The 25878-nt window shown below is 49.7% G+C and overlaps 1 protein-coding gene across 1 annotated transcript in view; it reads left to right on the forward strand.

The window, feature by feature from the left end:
* The window catches only part of Ksr2 (kinase suppressor of ras 2), a 359063-nt gene that overhangs the window by 263502 nt on the left and 69683 nt on the right, over positions 1 to 25878 (forward strand). The window contains exons 8-10 of the mRNA XM_059249748.1: positions 10015 to 10080; positions 14633 to 14759; positions 20479 to 20647. Of these exons, the coding sequence (XP_059105731.1) occupies positions 10015 to 10080; positions 14633 to 14759; positions 20479 to 20647 (362 nt within the window). The remainder of the gene's footprint in view (positions 1 to 10014; positions 10081 to 14632; positions 14760 to 20478; positions 20648 to 25878) is intronic.

The following is a 25878-nucleotide window of genomic DNA, read 5'->3' on the forward strand; positions in this document are numbered from 1 at the left end:
AAATAATATTCCACAACGTACGAAGGAAAAGGAGTTAGATGCCTCCCCCCGCCCAAGACACACAGGGAGCCTAAATTGGAATCTGCAGGTATAGGGGAGCCCTTGGAGGGCTCAGAGCACTGTGACACATTCAGACAGGTATCTGGGAAGCCTCAAGTCGGGGAACCTGCTGATGTCAAGTGGGAGTTGATCCAAGAAGTGTATACACTCAGAATAGCTGAACACTATCCCAGAAGCCCCAATGATGAAATGTTTCCTTTTTACCATCCCTCCTCCCCCACATTGGTATCTTTTTCAAGAAACCCACTTGGAAAGGTGATTGAATATGCAAAACAGGGAAAGATAAACAATTTAGTTTAACTTTGTTTGGGTGGGAACACAGCCTTGCTCAGGCAGAAAACACAGGAGAAATAGTTTCCATTTCTGGGCTCTCGCACCTTGCCCTAAGGCTCAGACATGAAGAACCAGGATTAGCACACAGAGGAATGGCTGATGGAGTTGACCGGCTTGGCCAGACACTGAGATGGCAGCCCCAAGAAAGGAGGGCAATGGTGCCCCAGCTGAGCTCTGCGCCACGTGCCCACTGTGCCGCACTTATAGAGCATTGTCTGTCCAGCTGGAAGTGGACATCATCCCCCAATCAGATCACCCCATCACTGTCTGTGGAAGAGCAGCTCGTGTGCTGATCTGTCAGCTGACCACTCGCTGCAAAGTGGGTTTCCGAGCCCCACAGGAGTGTCTGTGAAAATCCAGGACTTGTCTCAGCACCCAAGACAATGAGAGGATCATTACCTGGGAGAGTTCCCAGGTGGAGTGTGGAGCATCTAACTCATTATTGTGCTCCTTTCTAACAGAAAATAGGGTCAGGAGACTGTTCTGAACAAACCTGGGTTCAAATCCTGACCCCATCACTTCCTGATTGTCCGAACTCGGTCGAGGTGCAGACTCTGTGTGAACCTCAGAGTCTTCCCCTGTAAGGCAAGGAGAGTTGTGTCTTCTGCCCTGCAGGTCTCCGAACGAAGGCTCGTAAAGGTGCCGAGGACAGAGATACTTGACACAGGGTAGGTCTTCAAGAAGGGGCAGCCACTCTCCTTTTTTCTGTGGGAGCAACAATAATTATTGCTACTTTGCTGGGAGACTTTTCTTGGCTGGGAAGATGGGCTGGCCAGACTAACCAAGAGTCCTAACATGAATGTAGGAGTGGGAGGGACATGGGTTCTCCTTGGCCAGGGGTTGATCCAGGGCTCTCTCTCTGCGTATTGGTAATGGACCCCGGTCACCCAAAGCCCCACCTGTCCAAAGCAGCTGGCAGTGGCATTCTTTCCTCCATGCCTAACTCGCCGGCTCACTTCACTGGCATGAGCAAGCTTGCCTCTTAAAGGATCCACTTGCCCTGGTATCCGGGCTTGTCCCAAGCTGTAGAAATGGGATCCCAAAGAAGACAACAGAATACTTAATGAGGTTCTACATATTGACTCCACCTTGTGTCTCTTCAGCCCTCAGCACTAGATGAATTTTGTCTTGGCGGGGTTCCCCTTTACAAGGAGGAAGGGGAGGGTGGGAGGACCTAGATGGTTTCTTAGAGGCTGAGAAGGGAGTGGGCCTCAGACCCAGGTGCAGGGCAGGAGGTGCCTTGTGTTTTGATGTGACAAGTCAGAGAAATCCCTAGACACCAGGGAAGGGCCCTAGGTACAGAGAAGTAACCCAGGGGCCGAGAAGATAAATGGCTTAGGCAGTAAAATGCTCCCTGCAAAACCAGGAGAAATTGGATTGATTCACAAAACACATGCAAAAAAAGCCAGGTGTGGTGGTCCAGGTGTGGTGGTCCAGCAGTGGTGGTCCAGGTGTGGTGGTCCAGATGTGGTGGTCCAGCTGTGGTGGTTCAGGTATGGTAGTCCAGGTGTGGTGGTCCAGGTGTGGTCATCCAGCAGTGGTGGTCCAGCTGTGATGGTCCAGGTGAGGTGGTCCAGGTGTGGTGATCCTCTCTTGTGGTCCCAGTACTGGGGAGGTGGAGGCAGGAGGACACCTAGGGCTTGCTGCCCAGTTAGCCTAGAGCACTCAGCAAGCCCCAGATTGCAGTAAGACATTCTGTCTCGCAGAACAAGTTGAATGACTCCTAAAGAGTGGTACCCAAGGTTGACCTCTGATCTCCAAGTATATATCTGTGAATCTGAACACTCATCTATACATCCATGTGAACACACACACACATATGTATTCACGTACACATGTGAGCAGACACATACACACACAGAGAGGAGAGACAGACAGACAGACAGACAGACAGACAAACAGACAGATTTGGGCTTCACAGTCAGTCTGACCTGAGCAGGTGTCAGTTCTCTGCCTTTCTTGACTATGTGACCAAGGGATGTGAAAGGACACAGTGCCGGAGCAGGGTCTCACAGGCTCTAGGAAGACATTGCATCTGCTCAAACATCCTCTAGGTCTGCACAGAGGGCCACTCTGCCCTCTGAGAGCTTGGCATCCTGGAGAGTAATTATAGAAAATTTCCTTTGAAGATGGCTAACTTTTTTGTAATTCCAAGCTTTAATAGGATAAACTTCAGTTATGAGGAAAAGTTACTTGAGTAGAACATTTCATTCCCCCCAAAGGAGCTGCCGGCTAACTGAGACATTATCTCCATCCAAATCCGAGTCAGCCTGATCATGGGACCCTCACTACCTGGGTGGCCGAGGGAGGCAAATGACTATTTCTATGCCTGCCTGGGCTCCGTGGTGTGTTTCAATCCAGCCCTGACGACTCAGTGAGACCCTGCGTTAAAAAATAAATAGAAGTAGGAAGAGAGCTGGGAGCACAGCTCAGCGATACAGTGTGTGCCTAGCATGTGCAAGCTCCTAGATTCAGTCCCCCCAAAATAGATGACATGGGTTTATCCCCAGTGTCTTTTTCACTGTGCCCTCCTTTCCTCCCAGACTTCACAGATAGGAGCCTCTGGTGCTGGAAAAACATTACAGAGGGGGTGGAAGAGAAGAAAGACAGGAAGGGGTGGGGGTGAGTTGACAGAGGCGACCATGGGTGGAATACTGTTAGTTTAGGAGAGTTATAGTCTCTACTAAAATGTTAAAGAAAAAGAAATGCTTGGTTTCTATTTCTGATAAATTGCATCCCTCGTATGCACAGGGTCTTGTCTGCTTTCCCTCACGATTCTTTCCCTTGCCCCTATCCCAAGGCTTGGGACAGAGATGTGGCCTCCAGGGACCTTGTCCGTTTGTGAGCATATCTCGTCTTCTCTCTCTGGTCTGACCATGCCCCGGAGCAGACCAGTGAGGCTGGTGGGAGACTACAGGCCAGCACAGGGCTGACTGAGAAGCAGGTGCCCAGAGTGGGGACAGGCAGAACTCTAGGGGAAGGGCACTCCACGTTCAAACAGTTCAGTAGGTCAGTCTTGCCAATTTCTGGAAAAGTCGTCTGGGACCAGCCAAGTCCCCCATTTCTCCTGATCTGTTGGTTCTGGGTTAGTGTTTAAGAATCTTCCTGTCTCCTACAGAGAGCAGGGGCATTTAAAAAAGCTGGACCTAGGACCCAATAAAGATACTTGGGTTTTTTTTTTTTTTTTTTTTTTTGAGGTGGGGCAGGGGTTGTAATTTTTTTTTAGAAAGTCTGGCTGTGTAATCTGAGTTGGCCTCAGAGTCACAACCCTCCCCCTATGCCATCCTCCCAAACACTGAGAGTCCAGGTGAACGCCACCATGTCCAGCCTTAATCTGAGGACCAGTTAAGCAAGCACAGCATCTAGCCCGTGTTTGTATGTAATCTATTCACCCTGAACAACAGTGCTGTGGTATACAGATATAGATACAACCATTTCAAAGCCAGGAAGACTGAGGCCCAAGAAGAGAGAAGCTCCCAGGCAGAAGAGTGGAGACCTTACATGCATGCAGGAAATACATTACCAGGTTCCTAGCATGAACCAGCAGCTGTGCTGGGTGATGGGGTAGCAGTCAAAGGGGGCGGGGTCAGAAGAAGAAGAAAAAAAAAACTCCTCCCTTAAAGGCCTTATTGTATGAGGAGGGATATACGTCAAAGCATGCAAACTCCACCACATGACTTCAGTATAAACACCTTGCCACTCACCACTTGTTTGAAAATTGACTCTGATAAGTGAGAGCCACTGGAAGTTGAGCTTGTTCTGTGGGCCCTGAAGTAGAAAGGGCCTCGTTCCTCCCGGAGGCTCCTGTTGATGTGACGTGACTAATACATATATGTCCTGAGCACCTACTGTGTACCATGCTTGTGTGCTAGTCACGTCCCTAAACATGGGATAACCTAAAAATGACTCTCTGCTCAGACCACTAAGACCCAGGCAGGAAGATGGACAGATGGAGAGACAGATAGGTTAGTAGTATATCCTGTAATCAGATATGACTGGGGAGGGCAGGGTGTGGCTTTCCAGTTGGAAGGGAGTCAGGGAGGACTCCCTGGAGGAAGCTGTGGTTGAGCTGATCTGGGAGGATAAAAAGGGAACAGCACTGTGTCAGAAAGATGTAGGCAGGAGCAACAGGGATGTTCAGGGTGCTGAGAGAGATAATGAGCTGCACCCAAGGAACGGATGCTTGGTGAAGCTGGAGCTTTGGGTAACTAGCTCTGGTCTCAAGTGAGAGAGGAATGCTGGGAACAGAGGTAAGCAAATTCCTGGAGGTTTGCCAGGTCTCAGCATGAGACTGGCTTTTATCCCGAGAGCAAGGACAATACAGGGCAGGGCTTGTAGATGTGGAGGGAATGCTGGAAAAGCTTCAGGTACCTTCAGTGGAGGGAGCCCCGGTCCCTTGCTGTCTCTCATCGCCTTTCCACCTTGTGCCTGTTTCCAGCAGCCCAGGTCGCTGCTTTAAGTGTTCCAGGGCTCCTTGCAAAGTCACCAAACCGAATCACAGCCATTTCCCAATGGGCTAAGGGCCCTGAATGTCGGCACCCCCCACTCCCCGCCCCGCACCACCCCGAGCCTTTCAGTCTCATTCTTGGCTCCCTAGAACCTTTCATTTGAACCAGTGTTTTTAGAAAGGCCTTGGTAGGCTCTTGACACAGGAGACTGACCATTCTCTCCCTGACTACCCAACAGCCTGAGAATTGCCGAAAGAAAGATTCCACATAAACCATGGGGGAGGAGCATTGGTCCCTGACTCAGATCCCAGGACCCAGAGACAGCATAATGACACCTTAGGGCTCTTCTCTCCACGAGAGAATGAGGGAGGGGGTGGGTAGACTGTGGACCCTTTAGAGGTGTGCATTCTCTCCCCCTCCCCCACCCCAGAGAGGAGACTCTCACAACCCAAAGAAAGGCCCACTGGCATCGTCCACTTTCAGAAACGATGCACGGGGCCAGAGTGGCAGGTGGGTCACGGAGGCAGTGAGAAGGACTCTGATCTGGGGTCAGTGCTGAACCCAGGTTCTCATACTCTGCTCTGTGTGGGAAGTTCAAGGGGGAAGCAGAGAGTCAGGAAGGAGTGACTGTGGTCTATGACATGGTCAGCCTCGCAAACTAGGCAGTTAAGTGTCTGGTCTAGAATCAGGGAGACCTGTGTTTTAACAACAGATTCTGTGCCAGGCATTTACTCCTGAGGCCTCAGTTTCCTTGTCTGTAACATGGGGATAGTGATAGAGGACCCTTTAAAAAATAATACATAAAATATAGGGTGAGTCAGAAACCCTGATGGGATCATTACTTACTTGATACATGTATCAGAATGTCACAGAACGAGTCATTGATGTACATGATTAGCATGCATGAGAAATAGACGTGTTTACATAGTCATCGTGTAGGTTAGGGACAACTGACTTTGATAATCGGAACTCTTCATAAAGAACAGACAGAGTCTGAATCAGGAAGAATAGAGTAGTTGAAAGACATTAAAAGGTACGGATGACTGGCAGATTCACAAACCATACCCTCAAAGCACCAAGAGCTGACACTCCGGAGATATGATGGCTTAATTTAGTTGTCAACTCCGACTGGAGTCAAAATCAGTCTGGAAACACCTCTGGATGTGTTCTCTGTGGATGTTTCCGGAAAGGTTTAACTGTGGTGGGAAGACCCACTCTGAACATGGATAGTGCCATCCCACAGGCTGGGGGTTCTCGACTGAAGACAAAGGGGCAAGCGAGCTGAGCCCCAGCTTCCATCTCTCTGTTTCCTGACCGTGGGTGCCACATGATGGCCCTCTCAGTCTCCTAGCTCTGTTCTTCCCCACGGCGATGGAGTGTGCCCTCAGAACTGAGCCAACATAAACTCCCTCTCCTCAAGTGGCCTGCATCAGGTATTTTGTCCCCCAAGGAGGAGGGTGACTGATGCAGGGATGGACCCCAGTGCATGAGGTGATGTTCTGCATGCTTGGTCACCCCAGTTTCATTAATGGCCCTGAGTGGAAGCAGTGATGGGTGCTGCCATTTTACAGAGTGAGAAACTGAGGCTCAGCCAGGCTCACAGAACCAGTGAGCAGCAAAGGCCTGAGCTTAGCTCTTATGTGCTGTGTCTCTCCCGACTTCCCATCCTGGGAGACAGGAATGTGGGTCAAAGTGCTCTTCTTTGAGATGGACCTAGGATGCCACTGGGCTCCCACTGGTCTTCTTGAGCTAATACAATTTCTACCCATTCTGACTTGACCCTTTCTCTGCTGAGACCCTCAGACTCTCTGACCTTGGCGGAGAGTCTGTGTTCTAGGGTTGGACCAAACCCGGACGACTCCACGGGTTTTAACAAGCTCAGCTGGAAATGGTGTGCACCGGGTACTGGGGAAATACAGCAAACAAGCGGAAGAAATCCTGTGTTTGAGGGGAGAGAGAGCTCACATGGGAAGAAATAAATGATGCAGGCATGGGACAGCATCCATACAGTAAGACAGGAATGGAATGCAGAGCACCAGGGACTCCCCACTCATGGAGGTGCCACAGGAGTAACACCAGAGCTGAGCTCTGTGAGCTTCAGTTGAGCCAAACTAGAGAGAGGATGGGCGCAGCTTCTGCAGCTGCTGTGGAGTTCCTGGAGGCCTGGGAGGCTGCCCAGCAGGCAGGATGTTGGCAGGATATAATTATGAGCATGCGTTTTGGAGATCACCCTCTTGAAGCCTGAACTCGCTTTTCCACGAATAGAAACACTTCATTTCTTGCAAAACACCATCCTGGTCCCTCATGGGCTTCTTTTCACTATTCTAAGTCAACTGTTGGGTCTGATTATACCGCTATGTGAGGGGTGGTCATAATTATCCCAGAGGCTGAAGTGGTGATATGATGGGAGGGGTGGTGAGGGATGGTGGATGGTTGTGGAGATGGCAGGGGTGATGGATGTTGGCAGGCATGATGATGGTGATGCTATGGTGATGGTAATGATAATGGTGATAATGGTGGTGGTGGCAAGGATGACAATCGCAGTGGTGATGATGGTGGTGATGGTGATGATGGTGGATGATGATGGTGGTAATGCTGGTGATGCTGGTGATAGTGGTGATGATAGTGATGTCCCTGTGGTACCACATACTGAAAGTCACCACATGGCAGGTATTTTGTGTAACCCTTTACAAGCACGATATCATTTAATCCTTACAAAGTAGTGGAACTCAGAATGTATCCAAGGCTGACTTCAAATTTACAAAGATCCTAGCCTTCTGAGTGCTGGGTTTACAAGCATATGCCACCATGCCTGACCTTATTACTGTCATTTTGGCTAAAGTATATTGTGTTCTTTTGTCAGTGGAAGGGGCAGCTCATGGAGGAAAGATTTGCTTGGACTCCCAGTTTCTGGGTTTCATTCATCATGGCAAGGAAGACATACAAGTTGGAGACAGCATACAGAATGGCATGTTCATGTGACGAGAAGCAGGAAGTAGAAAAACAGTCTGGACCCAGGGTGGGCATGACCTTCCAAGCCCACCCCTTAGTGACCTACTCTAAAAAGCCAGCCCCCACCTCTTAAAGGCACTACAGCCTTCAAACTAGCACCCCCAGATGGGGACCAAATGTTCAAAAACGTGAGCCTCTGAGGGACACTCCAGACTCAAACCATAGCAGCAAGTTGACTTAAAGATGAGAACTCCTCTTTACTGTGAATGGGAAAACAGTACCCTTTGCCATTCACATAAGGTGACTCGAAAACATATATTCAGATGGGAGAAGACAATGAGGAGAGCTCTGTCTGTTGTCCGTCTGCATCTGGGACTGGGTGAGCATTTGAAGACCTTCCTCCAGCCCTACCACCTGGTACGGTCAACTGGAAAAGGAGAGCTCAGTTTCTCGATTGTTTGGAGCTACCCAGGTTCCTTCTAAGCTGTCCTCTGTGTGCTCGAGGGCCCCAGGTCTAAAGTGTCCAGATCAGAGATGAACACAGAGCTTCTCTCAGAGCCAGGAAAGACGGTGGATAAAAGCGGGAAAACAAGCGTAGACTTGTACCACAAAGCGGATCCACAGTTCCCCTCATCATACACATCTGGGTCACTTCAGGGCTTTTTCTAGTCTAGCCTCAGAGATGCCAATGCTGCAGAGAATCCCAAAGGAGTTTCCGGAAAGTACTGATGTTGCTGGGTGGGGAACCTTTGTTGAGAACCATTGAACTAGACTCTTGTTCTGACCTGTGCCTAGGTCTTCTAACATTCTCTGAAGAGGCCAGTCAGAGCTTTAGAGGGAAGAAATGTATACTCTAACCTCTGAGTGGTGGGTGGGATGTTCTATTCAGCCCTAGGATGATGGGAGCCCGAGAGTAGTCACGTGACAAAGTCATTAACTGTTGGAAGCTTGGCTGGGGTGCACAAAATGTCAGGGGAATCTAGAGAGGGTCTGTATGGAGCTTATACAGTATCTTGTGTGGGGTGCCCATCCTTCTCCATTAAGTGTGGTCACTGCAGTAACTTGGGAGAAGGGCAGTATCCTTGGGCAGTCAAGTGTAGTGGGAAAGGAAGCTTGACTTAGATTTGTCTGAAGGAAATTCACTTGTAGTCTACTCTTGAATGTCTGCTAATGATCGCATCCTCAAGGCAAGCTTTGGTGTGACGTCTCCCGAGAGCTTTAGCTTTAGGATAGACAGGAGACTACCTAGGGGACAATGGCTTATGGGGTTTGTCCAGGGCATGCCAGTTCATCTCAGTTTCCCCACCAAGAAAGCGGGAATGACTGTAATAGCTATTTCTTACAGTTGTAAGACTCAAATGAAATAGTGTACAGAAAATGTTTACTATAGTAGGTGGTGAGTGAGTCTTTGAGCACTTGGTAATGATGATTGAGATTGGAGTGTTGTTTTGATGATGATGATGATGATGATGATGATGATGATGATGATGATAGACCATTATCCTAAGCACATTTCAGTGCATGAAGTTAGCATGAATATTGTTAAAAACAATTAGTACTTACTCTTGGACCACCCAGGGTGGAACTGGAAGAGTCACATTGGAAGCCTCTCTCCAGAGTTAACCCTCTGGGTTGTCAAGGATCAGCTTTTTCGTTCACTGCCTCCAGTCATTTCATACTTGCTGCTCTCAGTGCCTGGAGTTGTCTGGACCACTGGGGCATCTTTCACCCATCCATCCATCCATCCATCCATCCATCCATCCATCCATCCATCTTTCCTCCATCCCTCCCTCCATTTATCTGTCCATCTACCATTTTATATATCCATTGGTCCACCCACCTATCTATATGTATATTCATCTCCTCCATCTATTAGTTCATCATCCATCCATCCATTTACCAGCTCATCCACCCACCTGTCCTTCTACCATCTACTCATCCGTATTTATATCCATCCTATCTGTCTAGTCATCAGTCCATGCGTCAGTTCTTACATCCACCAGTTCATCCCCCCCCCCCCGTGTCTACCCATCCATATTTATATCTATCCACTCATCCATTCAGCTCATTCATCCACTACATCCACCCACCCACCCATTCCATCCATCCATCCATCCATCATCCATCGTCTATCCATCCACCAAGCCAGCCAGCCATCTGTCCATCAAGCCATCCAACCTTTCGGTTAACCCATCCAACTTACTTTTTCTCTGTCTTTCAGGTTAAAGTGCCATAACAAATGCACCAAAGAAGCCCCACCCTGTCATCTCCTGATCATCCATCGAGGAGGTAATTATTTAACACTTGTCACCCTGTAACGGGCTTGAGAGCTCTTGCATCCAAAGCTGCCCTCCCACCCAGCATGACCCTAGATATCTCCCGATCCCCAGATCCTTGCCCACCTAATTTCTTTCCTCCTAACCCTTCCTTCCTTCCTGCTGTGTTCCTTCCCCATTCTGCACTACTGTCACTCCATGGGTCCTTCTGGTTATTTTAGTGCCTACTGCCTCCCAACCCTCTCTTTGTCTCTTTGTCCTAATTTTCACTCCCTTCTTTCCACTCCATTGCTTTTCCTTCACATTCAAAAGAAGATTGCTGGCTGGGGTTTTTCCATTGTGTGAGCCAGGCTCACACAGTGGGTCTTGCAAAAGTGGCCTTGGGGAGGAGTCTGGTGCAAGCAGGCTGTCTTTTGGGGCACCAACCAGCTCCCAAATCATGACATGGAGACTTATTACTAGTTATAAATGCTCGGCCTTAGCTTAGGCTCGTTTCTTGCTCGCTCTTATAACTTAATTTAACCTGTTTCTCTTCATCTATGTTTTGCTTTGGGGCTTTTTACTTTTCTTTCATTCTGTATGTCCTACTCTATGTCTGTCTGTCTGATGGCTGCCGGGATGGCCCTGGGCATCTCCCTCTTTCTCTTCCTCCTTTCTCCCTTCTCTCATTCTCACCTAGATTCCTCCTCTTACTATTCTCTCTGCCTTCCAGCCCCACCTATCCCTCTACTGCCTAGCTATTGGCTGTTTAGCTTTTTATTACCAATAAGGTACCTTAGGCAGGCAAAGCAACACATCTTTACATTGTTAAAGTAATAATCCACAACATAAACAAACATAACACATCTTTGCATGGTTAAAGTAACATTCCACAACTGTCTGGCTCAGAGAAGAGTTGTTTAGGCCATCTATGTCCCATTCTTTGGGGTTCTGGGAGTGCCTGGGCCAACTTGACCAAGCTGGCAGCCTTTCACAGTGCACAGCCAGACTCATTCAGCTGGGAGGAAAAGTGTTGCCCTATCTGCCACAGACTTGGTAGGAGACAACAACCCTTCATAAAGTCTCATAGCCCAGCTTGCAAAATAATTCCCTAATTTCTTGTCCCGTGATTCATTACTGCCAGCCCTCCATGATCCATCCCCAGGGCAATCTCTTCAGTCAGTGCTGTCGGATAAGTAGCTGTGATCCACATCTGACTATTTAACTTGAGATGAATGAGAAGAAACTAAAAACACAAGTTCTATTACCCGGTCTCACCAGCCGTATCTCGGGGCTCAGGAGCCCCCTGTGGCTGCTGCGCTGGATGGTGACGCAGAGATACAGCAATTTTATCACGGCAAGGACCTCTCCAGATGATGCCATTCCATCTTGTGCGATCAAAAGCCTGTTCCTAAGGTGCTGGCTCGTGTAAAGGGCCAGATGTTACAGCCTGAAGAGCTCAGGCCGTGAGCTTCCAGCTGCCCTTCCCTCTTTCTCTGAGGACAGATAGTTAATAAGCATCTGTGTTGTGGTTTTTACAACCTCTAATTTATGGCCCTAGGCTGTACCTGACTCCCCCATTCTCCTTGTCATGTAGGCTATCTGAGACTAAATCACATGATAGGGACTTTCTTGTCACCTCCCCACTGAAATAAAAGTCAGACATTTTTCTTTGGGAATTTCTCTGAAGGCTCCATCTCTGTTCCCTCCACCTGTCATCCTGTCTGTGGTGGCCATCTATGTCAAGCATGCTCGCTTTCTTGTCCTCTCTCTCCCTTTCTCATTCTCCCTCTCTCTGCAATATTTTCTGTCAATTCTTTGCGAATCTCATACAATGAACTTTGAACATATTCATCTCCCTCAACTCCTTCTATCACCACCCTCTCTGCCCTCCCATGCCTCCTTATGCAACTTTGAGATTTTTTTCCTTCCTTCCCCATTGAGTGTGGTTTGTGTTACCCAGTTAGTCTTGGCATTGATGCCCTGGTGTGAGGTCAATCCACCAGGGGTCACGTCATTAAAGAAATGAAGCTTCTCCCTGGGTTTTCAGGGGAAGCCTGACCTTCCCTTTCAGGCTTGATCACGTTGTGTCTTCGATGCTCACTCAAGGCCTGCTCATCGCTTCCCTGGTTGCAGGCCACCCTCTCCCAATAAAGCTCTTTAGTTACACATCATCTCCTTCCCCAAGGCAATGCACCTGCGCTCCTCTGTTCTGTCTAAGAAAAGTGTGGCCCATGTGTGTGTGAAACAGACACTTCCTGGCCCCGCCCCAGAAATGCTGAATCAGAACCTGCCCTTTTGAATTGGATCTGCTTGGGAATGGTTCCTATGCCCTTCAAAGCCAGGAAGCATTATTCGTGAACAAGAGTTATACAAACTCATACGCTGATAGGGGTCAAGCAAACATCCTGAATGAGAGAAGCTGGGCAGATGTGGCCTGGGCAGATTGGAAAGTCCAGGCAAGTACTGTCCAGGAAGGTGGGAACCACAGCAACTGGGCGAGCAGGCAGACGTGTGCCACCTGCGTTTGTGACATTTCACATAGACGCTCCTATAGTTCTATGTGCCTTAGACTTTCTGCTGAGTGTTAGTGACTTCCTGACCAGCTGCTGGCCAGTTTTTCCATCTCTAGATTGGATGGAGCCTCAGACCTGCCAGAGAGCATAGAAACTTGTTAAGCCAGGGCTGACCCTTCCTTCTCCTTCCTTCCAAATCTCCCCCTGGTATCGCTGAGCTCAGACTCGGCCTGGGAGTATCCACCCAGTTTAGGAATGAACTGCAGATAAGAAGTGAGTTTTTCCCTGAAGCAGGTCTAGAGCTGTCACAGGTGGTTGGCTTTTGATGTTTTTCCCACTTTGGGTCTCCAGGAAGAGAGGAGGATAGTAATAGCATTTGGCTCTCTTTTCTCCTGCCTCTTCACACCCCACAGCCTTAATACCCCCTCGCATGGCTATTTTGAAGCCTGAGTTCACACAGCTCCTGTCTGAGGTCAGCATCCCTGGGGAATTCGCCTCCCACCAAATCCTGCTCCACAGTGGGTGTTCTGGAGGCTAACTCCCCCAGGAAGGCGAGACCCAGACTGCAGGCAGGTGAGCCTCCCTCCGAGTCTGGTATTTGGAGAAGGTCTCCTTGCTCCCACCTGCCTTCAAGGCCACTGCTCCCTGGGCTCCTTGTGCCTTACAAGTAAATCAAAGAGAACTTTCCCCGAAGAAGTCCGCTGGCTTCTTGCCTTCCCCCACCTCCCTGTCGGTGGGAAGTTGAAAATAGAGTCCGTTTCCATGGTAATGGCAGCTCAGGCTAAGCAGAGAAATTAAATCCCTGGGTCAATGCAAAGCTTGAATTCCTCAACCCCCCCCCCCCCGCCCCCCAACAAAAACACAAGTAACAAGGAAAGGTGGTAGGCAGCAAATCTGAACTTGCGCGGCTCCCTAGCATTGCACACTGTGTTCCCCGTGAGTGACAGAAATAGAGAGAGACAGGCGCTTGAGGATGGAGTTCTCTTTCCCCAGGAGGAAGCTGTTATTTAGCCTCACTGGCTTGTGTACCCAGCCTTGGCTCTGGCCGTAATACCCAGGGGAGAGGCTGAAGGAGCTGAGCCTTTATTGCAGGGATCTGTAGTTATTTGGGACACACTCTGAGTCCCAAAAACCTCTGTATACCTAACAAAAGATGTCCTAACCAGTGGTCAGAAGCATAGGGACGGGTGTCCATTATGGCTTGTATACTAATTGCAGGTCTCGCGGAATCAGGGATCTCTTGAATCACAAGGGAAGTTCAAGGCTGAAGTGAAAAGCAGTGTGCAACAGTAACAGTGTGGAAAAGCAGTGTGCAACAATAACAGTGTGAGAAAGCAGTGTGCAACAGTAACAGTGTGGAGAAAACCCAAACAACAGAACAAAAGATGGCTGCCCCCTATTTCTAGTGTCAAAAACCATGTGTAAGGGAATAAATAATTAAAAAAAAAAAAAAGAAACGTCTGGAAAAAAAATATATAGGTGCCGGGGTGATGGCTCCGTTGATAAATTGTCCCTGCCATGCAAGTATAAGGACCTGAGTTTCGATCAGAGGGCATGTCAAAATGCCAGGATGGCAGGACACTCCTGTAACCCCAATGCTGGGGCTGGGAGCCTAGACAGGCTGATCCCCTGAAGCTCATTGGCCAGCTAGCCTAGTCCAAGCTATGAGCTTCAGGTTGAGTGGCAGACAGACCCCATCTCAAAAAAAAAAGGTAGAGAGAGATCAAGGATAGACCTGCTGTCAATCTCAGGCCACCATATTCACACCCACGGGCACGCCCATGTGACACACCTACATTGACAAGTACATACGTTAGTACACCTTGCATGTGGGTGTGCATGTATGCACATACACACACACACACACACACACACACACACAGTGTAGATAATACAAAGAGTGTAAAAAACCACAGAGGTCCACCTAGAACATTTGTCATGGGGGTACATGGCTGTCATTTCTGGTGTCACCGGTAGGTTTCAAAGTGGGATGTATGCTGGGCTCTCCTGACGTGACGAAAGCCAATGTGATACTTAGACTCTCTCTCTTCACTGTTTTTACCCCTACGGACCCAGCAAGGTTAGTGCGAACAGAGTCAGTCCCCTGTGACATCAACAACCCTGTCCGGAAGCCAGCGCGATACTCAGATCTGCACATAAGCCAGACGCTCCCCAAAACCAACAAAATCAACAAGGTAAGGTGGGGCTTTTACAGGGTTAGCGGTGGGGGGCAGATGGTGAGTGAGAAGGAGGGGAGGATTGAGCCGGGGCATGGCACTCACACTCATAGGTTCTGGGTGGTTGGTGTGCAGTAAAGCTTCAGGGCTGAGGGGACCATCCCGTGATCTGTTGAAGACATAGTCAGGGCGGAACGCATGTCGTTTAGAAATGGCCCATGGAACTGAGAACAGATGAGTGTGGGGAGGACAGGGCTCTGGGATGGGAGGAAGCAGCAAAGAGGAGTTTCTGTGGTACTTCAGCCCCTGGCTGCTCTGGCTGGGATGCCTCCCCATCTGCCAGAGCAGCTGTGCCCATGGTGGCGGGCTTTCTGAACATCTGCTGAACTCAGGGATGGTGATCTTCTGGTGGGGACTTGGACGGATGGGTGGATGTCATTGGGAGCTCTGAGCAACAGTTGGATCAATTTCCCCCCTCTGGAGGATGGCCAACAGGCGGCCCTCTGTACATCTTTCTTTCTGGCATGATCACTCCAGGTTGGCTTTGGTCTGTTGATGGACTGTGCTGACATTGTCCCAGGGACAATTCCAACCCCACAGTGTAAACCAAGTTCTCATATGCTAAGAGGTGGTTTCTCGGGCTCCACAAAGCCTCCGTGTATTATGGTGAAGATGGATAAAGCCTGGTGTCGACTCAGAGATAGGGGAGGGTACAGATGGGTATGCAAATGCCAGAGGAGCACCTTGGTGACTGTTGACCTCCAAAGGCAAAGTGTGGCCTTGCTTCCCTGCATCGGGCGTTGAGAAGACACCTTTCCCTATCCACCCTCCTCCCAATAGCCAGAGTGGGTCTTAATGAATGTTACTCAAAGGCTGCCACTCTTCCTAAAACCACCTACTAGTTTTCTGTGGGTTTCTGGAAGCAGATCTAATTTGTATTTATTTATGTACATATTTTCCTATATTTCTCTCTGTGTCTCTCTGTGTCCGTCTCTCTCTCTGTGTCTCTGTTTCTCTCTCTGTCTCTGTCTCTGTCTCTGTCTGTCTCTGTCTCTGTCTGTGTGTGTGTGTGTGGGCATGCATTTTGCATATCTGTGGGCACTTGTGTGAGGGTGCATATGCACATGTGTGATGAGTGTGCACGTGGAGGTCCGAGGTCGATGTCAAGAATTTCCTTGATGGCTTTTGTACCTTGTTCACTGAAGAAGGGCCACTTAATCGAACACAGAGCTTGATGCTAGGGCTACTATTGCTGGCCATTGCCCTAGTGATCCCCCCCCCCCCCCCCCCCCCCCCCCGCCGCCCCGTCCTTTGAGGATGAGATTACAGACAGGCTCCACTGCTAACCCAGCACTTACACAGGTTCTGAGGATCCAAACTCTGATCCCCTTACATGTACAGCAAGCGCTTTAACCCCTGGGCCATCCCCCGGTCCAAATTTTTTGTTTTGTTTTGCTTTGTTTTTTCCTGAGACAGGGTCATACTGTGTGGCTCAGGTTGGCCATGAACTTGAGACCCTCCTGCCTCATCCTCTTGAGTGCTGAGACTGCAGGCAAGTGCCATCCCATCCAGCTCCAGACACGTTGTTTCAAGCAGGCTCAAGGGCTGTGTGTCCTTTGTTCCCACCCTCTGTGTCTGACCTCCCACGGTCCCTTCCAAAGCCTTGTCTACTTCCGCTTGCCCTGCAGCTATTGGTCATTTTTATTGCTAATTCTTGGGGCAGTCACTTTCTGGCTCTCCTTGTCACGTCATCCCAGCGTCTGAAAGAACCTGTGACCTGGGGTCAGGGCGAACTGGCAGCCAGCCCCATTGGCTGTGAAACTGTGGGCAGGTAACTTAATCTCTCCGGCCTGAAGTTTTCCTCTATATAAAATGGACATGCTCCAGCTGTCTACTGCTATACAACAAACCATCCCCAAATTAGCAGTATACAGCAACCACACTTTTATTATGCTTATAGCCTTCAGAGCACCATAATTTTGCCTTTGCCTTAGAATATCTAGAGACTCTATTGGGAAAATCCCTGCACCTGGTGGCTAGTAACATCTAGACTCAGCCAAGTTCAGCCCACTCCTTGCTTTTGTGGGACTCAGGGCACACCCACACTGTCGGTTACTACTTTTCCGCTGGGGTGATAGCAGAGCTGATGAGTCCCAGGAAGGCCCCCAGGAAGGCTGAAAGGCCTGAAATATTTACCATCACGTGTTTTACAGCCTTCTTCCCCCTCATGTCTGATGCCTGGGTTGGGAGGAGTCTGTTCCTGGCAGAGAAGTCAGCCAGGATGGCTGCCCGGAGGCTCATCTTCCCCCAATATGGCCGCCTCATGGCGTCTGTGTTTTTTACATAATGGCTCGTGGGACTTCAGCTATGCCGTTCCCATTGTTCTTTATGAAGGGGGCAACTGCATGTTGCAGCGCTTGAGGTCAGGCAAGGCAGATGCCAGTTGTCATCGGGAAGGGGTTTGGGGTCCCCGCTTTCTGACACTCACAGTGGCTGTTAAGAGCACCTACTTAGGAGAGCTGTCCCCGAGGCGGCATTAAATAACCGGCATCTGAAAATGCTCTGTGTGCTTCCCAGTGCGCAGTCGATAGATATCCGGGGAATCCTAACAAGCATTGCCTTTGATCTCGGGGCTTCATGCAAAATGTCAAGTCCGGGGCCATTTCCTTTGGTTGTTTCTGGAAGTCTCAGGGCTGGAAGTCTCAGTGGACGAGAACTTGGCTAGTGTATGCAAGGTTCTGCCTTTCATCTGTGGCCCTGCAGGGAGGAGGGAGGAGGGAGGAGGGAAGGAGGGAAGGAAGGGAGGAAAGAGGAAAAGGGAAGAAGGTGCCGTGTTCTTCCAGAAGTGACTGTGCATATCTTAGAACCCATCCTTTTCCTCGGTGACATCATCAGGGGCCAGGAGCTCAAAGCCACCCCGAGACCTTTCTGTCTGGCTTAACCAGCGCTGGAGCCTCTTGATGTCAGATGGGACAAAAACACGGGGTCAGATGGATGAGCCACAGTGACACTATTCTGTGTGTCTGCTAGCAGGGCCACTTAGGAAGGGGCAGAAATTGGCCTCTATGCAGACAGCGGCTTCGCCACGGAGGTGGACAGGCTCTTTCATCGGGCTGGGTTATTTTTCGCCCTGATCTTGTCTTCACTGGCTTCATGCGGATTCTTGTCATCAGTCAGTGATGTGGTTTGGGGACAGATTTCTCAGCCAATTTGCTCTGAAGAGTTCCTCCTCTCTGGTTCATAGAGGCCCTGCTTCCTCACCGGGCAGGTGGGCAGAAGGTGAATTTTGGAGCCAGAAGGCTTGGGTTTGTGGCACGGCTCCTTAACTTGCTGTGTTGCTGTGATCAGGCCCGGTTCAAAGTGCATTTGCCTTAGTTTTCCCCTCTGTAAAATGGGCAAGGTGATAGGAGGGGTGGTTGAGAGGATTGGATGTGTGGTATGTATAAAGCATTTGGTCCAGCACGAGGTGCTCAGGGATGAAGGAGTGGGAGGAGGGGGAGGAGGAAGAGTAGGAGAAGTATGGGAAGATGGGGAAGAGGAAGGGGAAACAGTAATGTGATGAACAGAGGAGGGAGGGGAGAAGGAAGGAGAAGGTAGAGGAAGAAGAAACAGAGAAGAAAGATGAGGGAAAATGTGAACAAGACAGGAATAAAAGATGAGAAAGAGCAGAAGAAGACAGAAGAGGAAGTGATGGACAGAGAAGGAGGGAATGGAGAAGATAAAGAAAGACAGGATACAGAGAGAAGCTGGACAAGCAAAGTCAATAGTGTCTGCCAGCTCTTTCAGGGACCAGCCTCTAGCCCTCGTCCCCTACATCAGGGCATCCAAACAGCCATCAGCAGTGGCATCAGAGGCCATGGATCTTCCTGCTGTGAGCATGGGGTTGGGAGATGCTGCATGCTGGCTCGTTGCAATTGCGAGGAGCAGAGCCCTACCTACCCAGCTCCACAAAGTGAGCTGCTGGAAGGATAGGCAAGAAGGCAACAGCAGGTCACTCTCAAGGAGCTGGGCTCTCTGAAAGTAGACCTGGAGCATGGCCTCGAGTCGGGTGGGTTCCCTGACCCGAGTGACACCAGGACTTTGTTGTTAAAGCTTTATTTTATAATTGTGTTGAGGTAGGTATGTGCACAAGAAGTGCAGATACCCAAGGAAGCCAGAAGAGGGCGCTGGATTCCCTGGAGCTGGAGCTACAGCTGTTCTGAGTCTTATGATGTGGGTGCTGGGATTTGAACTTGGTTCCCTGGAAGAGCAGTATGCACACTTTACATCTCTCTAGCCCTAGACCCTGTCATCCTAAAGATAATATGAAAAGGTGAAGTAGTTAGAATAACCAAAAGGGGTGTATGTATTTCTACCCAATTTCAAAACTGAATAAATAGCTACAGAAATCAAAACCAAAAGGAATATCTAGAGGGCAGGCAGGCTCAGGAGAGGACGCTCACTATGAACCAACAGGACACACCATTATCACATGCTTGAATGACAAATGATGGCACACCAAGGCCTGGCTAGGACACAGAGAAAGCGGCTCACTGTGGAGTATGGATACAAAACAGTGCAGCCACTCTAGAGAATCACATATGTTCACACCAACCTCTTTATAAATATTCACAGTAGCTTTGTCCTCACACACAGAAAGTATCCTGACCAGGAAACAACTTAGACGGCCCTCACTGGACAGTAATTCACAAATTGTGGTACATCCATACAGTAGAATATTACTCAGCCCTGCTGAAGCTGTCATGTTCTCAGGCTCAGAAGGAGGACCCACTGCCTCTCCCAGCGGCCAGTGGCTTCTGCACTCCTTGACTGCTGGTGACATCACCTCAGTCTCTGCATCTGTCTTCACCTGCTCTTCTTTCTCTGTATCCCCTTTTTCCTGTCTCTCAGGAGGATATTCATCCTTAGAGTCAGGACCCGGTCCTGTTCTCTAGATCTTTGTTACATCTGAAACAACTGACTTTTATTCTAACTGGCATTGGATTCTAACCTTCTGGGTGACGTCTTGTGGGAGGGCACATTCAACCCGCTGACCTGCTTTCTTAAGTCCATCCAACAAGGGCATTCTGCATGTGCACTTAAGGACTCCATCTTCGCCCTCCCCTTGAAGCTGGTCTGAGGGCAAGACAGACAATGCAGGTCCCAGCTGCATGCCGGGGGAAGATGCTGAAGGCGGCTCACGCCCACGCTCTCTGGTGCTGTCAAGCTGTTGATTCTTTAATAAACACTTGGGAGGAGACGTGGCAGAGGAGGGGCAGTTCTCTGGGCACCTCGGCATGAGGCCCCCCAGATCAAAGAGGCACAGAGTGTGTGGCTGGCACCTCCGCAGATTTCATTAAGTGGCATCCTTTCCTGCCTGGAGTTCCAGCAGCAAGTGGGAATGCAACTCCAGAAACTTCCCTCCACAGCTAGGGGCAGCCTTTAAATTGTCTTGCTCAGGTGTTCTGTCTGTGTGCATGTGTGTGCATGTGCTGGCCTACGTGTGCGCCTGTGGAGGCCACAGGTTGACTTCAAATGTCTTCCTGTGTCACTTCATATCTTATTATAATTATTATATTTTAGATAGGGTCTCTCACTGAACTAGACTAGACTCTGGAAGGCTCTAACAATTGCAGAAGGGGCAGCCATGGCTGAGGAGGCTGGCTTGGGGAGCCCCTTCCTGCCGAGCTCATCCTGGTCTGCTGTGTCTCTGCAACCCCACCTGTCCCTGACCCCTGCCCTGTTTTTCTTTCCACAGGACCACATCCCTGTCCCTTACCAGCCAGACTCCAGCAGCAACCCCTCATCCACGACGTCCTCCACGCCCTCCTCACCAGCACCCCCCCTCCCTCCCAGTGCCACGCCGCCTTCTCCCCTGCACCCTTCCCCACAGTGCACGAGACAGAAAAAGAACTTCAACCTGCCAGGTACCTCTGTGCTGGGGAAGACAGGTGGATACCGGAGGGGAAGAGGTGAGGGAGGAGGGCATTGGGTCACTGCCGAAGCCAACCAGCACGGGACCAGCCCTTGCTTTAAAGCAATGAGTTGATGATCAGAGAGAGTCAAGGGCGATGTTTGGATGTATGCTTACAAACATGGGACAATAGTCCTATGATATCACATTTCTGCTTTAGAGGAAATGGAAAGGAAGAGTCATCAACAGTACTTGACAAATGGGGAAACTGAGGCACAGGGACTCCTAGAGGCATGTTTTTGGTTTGGCCACGAGCTGATGTCTTTACCTAGCTCGGTCACAAGGCAGTCACCTGCTCTGGAGTTGGCAGTTGTCCGGTGAGACAACCTGGTTGAGATAGGTGGCAGGGTGCTGTGCTGAGGATCTCAGTGACGCGCGCGCGCGCACGTGCGCGCCTGTGCAGGGTTTACGTTACAAGTCCCAGCCCGGGTGCCAGACATGGCTCAGAATGGACAGTGTGAGGTAGGTTCTGGATTCAAGATCCATGCCTGTCTATCCTGCCCTTGCTGTGTGACCTGATTCTGCCGCCTCAGTCTGTGAGTGAGTTGTGAAAGAGCCACTTGTGAGAGGGATCTTTCTCTGTCTTCCAGTGGACCAGACCTAAGACTCTTGCTGCCTCCCCCAGGGCCCAGCCAAGCCCGTAGGTCCCAAGGAGGCTGTACCAGTCAGGTCTCCATCACTATGGCACCTGAGGAAGGGCTGGCGAGGTGGGAAAAGAAAATCCTGCTGTAGGAGCGCAAGGATCTGAGTTCAATTCCCAGAATTCACATTTTGAAAAAAAAAAAATCCTGGTGTAGTGCACATGCTTGGAGTCCCAACACTGGGGACCTGAAGGGAGGTGGATCTTGTGGGCTCAATGACAGCCAGCCCAGCCAGAGTGTTGAGGTCTAGGTAAAAGCGACAAGCCCTGTCTCATCAAATAAGGTAGACAGAACTTGAGGAATGACACCTAAGGTTGGCTTCTGGCTTCCACATACATGTGCACATACCAAACACACACACACACACACACACACACACACACACACACACGTGTACACAGAGTACTATTGGATTCGCCTTCTGAGGAAGTTAGACTGTCAGTTGAAATTTTCAAGGAATCAGCAATGTCACTTAAAGGAATTTCTAGTCAGACTCTCGCACAAGGACGCCAGGATCTGTGTGTCAGGACATTAGTCTTTGCGACAGCGAAGAATTGAAATCATGTCAAGTGCCCATCCAGAGAAGGGCCGAGTGCACTGGACCTGTGCGCCATTTGAAGGGACTCAGCACTCAGCAGAGATTTCCCAGAATGCCAAGACACTCATCATGGGTTTTAAACGGAAAGAATGACCGATGTGCAAAATAATCGGTATACGATCATTCTGTTTCTTGTGGATCGTTTTCATGCATTCATGCATTGCATGTATAAAATCTGCCAGGACTCACTTCTCGGCTGTTGCCGATGAGCAGAGAGGTCTCAACTTTGCAGTGTTGGGGGTGGAACCTAGGGCCTTGTGCGTGGGGCAAGCATGTGTGTGGTTCGTAAGGAAAGCCGAAGAGTGGTTCCTCCCTGAGTGGCTGCACCGTTTGACGCCCTCAGCACATGAACACTCAGGAATTTCTTTCTGAAACAAGTTTCTCCCCACACACACTGTCCCCCTGCCTCTGCCTGTGGAGTCTGGGGTTATTGGGATGTGCTACCACGCCTGGCTGAAGTCTTGGTCTTACTTTCTGTCATGTATGTAATGGGGGGTGCATGTGAGTCAGTGATTGCATACAATGGGACGTGAAGCTGAAGTGGAAAATAAAATACAGTCTCCCAAGAACGCAGTCAGGGCTTCCCCTGCCCCACCGAATCTCCCCGGGTGACAGGCATCTGGCTCTCTGTCACACTCTGGATGCTGAGCTCCTGAGCATGAGGAACGGAGCTTGGAGCGTGGCTGGCCGTATGATGTTGAGTTCATGACGCTCGGATGTAACTATATTGCTGGAATTGATTCATCTAGAGCATCCAGGGGATTTAACTTCCCTGGTGACCTCAGAGCACACGGGAAGGAGACGTTAGCAAACCGAGTGTGATATGTACTCACCGGGTGTTGGTGACCACATCCCACCCACTGGGTTGACCACTGTTTCCAGTCTTTCCTGAGCCTTCCTGCTCTGCAGAGGAGCCTGTCGGGGAGCGGCTCTGAGCAGATGGATCCGGTTTCAGACCCCAGCTTTGAGTGGCTGTGGTGTCCTCATGGCAAGTGACATGAAGGGACTTCTGGATGGAATCTCCAGATATCGCCTTTCTTTGGACCCATCATAGCAACACACACACACGCACGCACGCACGCACGCACGCACGCACGCACATGCACTTACATTTACACGCACACCACATATACTCACATGCACACAAACTCATGCACTTATATGCACATACATACTCATGCACTTACACATATGCACATACACATGCATTATACACATGCACATACACACTCATACACTTATACACATGCACACACAAATGCACTTATGTTCACACACTCATGCACTTACACACATGCACATACACACTCATTCACTTACACACATGCACACACACATGCATTTACATGCACACACTCATATACTTACACACATACACACATGCACTTCTGCACACACTCATGCACTTACACATATGCACACCACCCCAGGAAATAGAATGTTCTGGTACCTTAAAAATGAAGGAACAAAGAGTAGAGTCTGCCTGGTGCAAGATTTCTTTTTTATTTCTTTTTTGGTTTCGTATGTTCATGCCGTGGATGGTTTATGCTGTGGATGGTTGGTGTAGTTCCCCGATTACCTTCCAGTGTACCCATCTATTTCCCTCCGAATCATTTCTTCCCACCGTGTTCTCCAGTGTCATCCCCCTCCTCCAGCAAACACCCGCAGGCATCAGTTCTCAGGGGAAGAGGGGCCTCACGGGCGTCCCCTCTGCCTGTGGGGACAGTCGGGGCCCGGTCTTGTGCAAGTATCCACTGCTGCTGTGTGTTCATGGTTGCCGTGGCAACCTATCGTATCTGGATGGCAACATTTCATCAAACTCTTCTCCACCCTCTGGCTCTGTAGTTCTTCCTGCCCTTCTGTGTTGTTCTCTGGGCCGTGTGTGTGTGTGTGTGTGTGTGTGTGTGTGTGTGTGTGTGTATGTGTATGTATGTATAGTGGTGTGTGTGAGTATGTGTGTGTGTGTGTGTGTATAGTGGTGTGTGTGAGTATGTATGTGTGTGTATAGTGGTGTGTGTGTAGGGTGTGTGTGTGTGTAGTGGTGTGTGCTTGTGTGTGTGTATAGTATTGTGTGTTAGTATATGTGTGTGTGTATAGTGGTGTGTAGTGTGTGTGTGGTATATGTGGTGTATGTGTATGTGTGTGTTGTATGTGCATGTGTGTGGGTGTCTATGTATGTACATGTGTGTGTGGTATGTGTGTGTGTCTGTGTGATGTATGCGCATGTGCATGTGTGTGCACACATGGCACAGGTTGTATGGATGTCCCACACTCACCAGTCATCTACTGTCAGCACTTGGACCGGCCTGAGTCTGTATGAACCATGACGTCACCCTCCAGGGGCCAGCAGGATTTCTAAGATCCCACTCGGTCTCGGGCAATGCCTCCTCTCTTCTGAACCCTGCTCCTCATTACCATGTGCTCATGGGGATTTATTCCCTTGCTCACTGTCTGTCCCCTCCATATGCCAACACCATAAGGGCAGGAAACCTGACCACATCATTCTTTTTGTGCCCAAGGCCAGTGAATAAGAGTACCTATGGGATAGTACAGTGTTTGCTGAATGAATGAATGAATGAATGAATGAATGGACTTAAATCCTACGCACTTCCCAGGACTCTAGTTCCCCTTCTTCACATTGTCTTATTGACCTTCAGAGGGCAGCCATCCTTAAGAAGCACCCATTGAGCACCTACTGTGTACCAGACACTTCCTGTAGAACCATGAACCACCTGACATAACTCTGTCATACGAGAGTCCTGCTGCCGGCGTGACAAATGATCCCAGACTGAACAGCTTAAAACAGCACAAAGGTGTCTCATGTTTCTGAGGTTAGAAGCCCAGACAGAGCAGGTTTGACAGGGGAGAAAACTCCATGGCCCAGCGAGCCCAGGTTGTCCTGGAGACGATGGGGAAGGAGCCATTTTCTTGCTTTTTCCCAGCTTCCATGTTCACCTCCCTTCATTGTTCTACCTGGGCCTCTGTCACCCCCTGTGCACTGGCTGGCTTTGTGTGTTAACTTGACACAAGCTGGAGTCATCAGAGGAAGGAACCTCAGCTGAGGAAATACCTCCTTGAGATCCAGCTGTAAGGCATTTTCTCAATTAGTGATCAATGGGGGAGGGCCCAGCCCATGGTGTGTGGGGCCATTCCTGAGCTGGTGGTCCTGGGTTCTATAAGAAAGCAGGCTGAGCAAGCCATGGGGAGCAAGCCAGTAAGCAGCACCCCTCCATGGCCTCTGCATCAACTCCTGCCTCTGGGTTCCTGACCTGCTTGAGTTCCTGTCCTGGCTTCCTTTGACGACAAATAATGATGTGGAAGTGTGAGCTGAATAAACCCTTCCCTCCCTGAGTTGCTTTGGTCACGGTGTTTCATCACAGCAATAGTAACCCTGACTGACACAACCTGTTTTCACTGACTCTCTTTGACTTTTGACTTCTTACAATGACCTTTATAATCACATTGGGCTCATCCACATAGCCCAGGATAGCCCCTGTGTCAAGAGCCCATTTAAACCCATCTGTAAAGTCCCTTTACCATCTAAGCCCACGTAGTCACACTTCTCCAAGATTAGGACATGAGCAACATTTATTATAAAGCAAAAACCAAGTTCTTGCTATGTACTCCAGGCCAGTCTTGAACACGTGGTCCTCTGTTTCTTGAAAAGAACTTGACCATCATCCCATCTTTATGACTGGTTAAGAGTCCCTCACTGGCCAGGCAGTGGGGGCATAGGACTTTGATCCCAGCACTCGGGGAGGCAGAGGCAGGCAGATCTCTGTGAGTTTGAGGCCAGCCTGGTCTACAGAGTGAGATCCAGAACAGCCAGATCTACACACAGAGAAACCCTGTCTCGAAAAAGAGAGAGAGTGTCCATCACTGTAGTTAGAGTGTGGTGGTGGTGGTGGGGTGTGTGGCGAGATCATGTGGGCCCTCTGAGGTGTA

This window comes from Peromyscus eremicus, chromosome 23 (assembly GCF_949786415.1).
Source record: "Peromyscus eremicus chromosome 23, PerEre_H2_v1, whole genome shotgun sequence".
Classification (NCBI taxonomy): Eukaryota; Metazoa; Chordata; class Mammalia; order Rodentia; family Cricetidae; genus Peromyscus; species Peromyscus eremicus.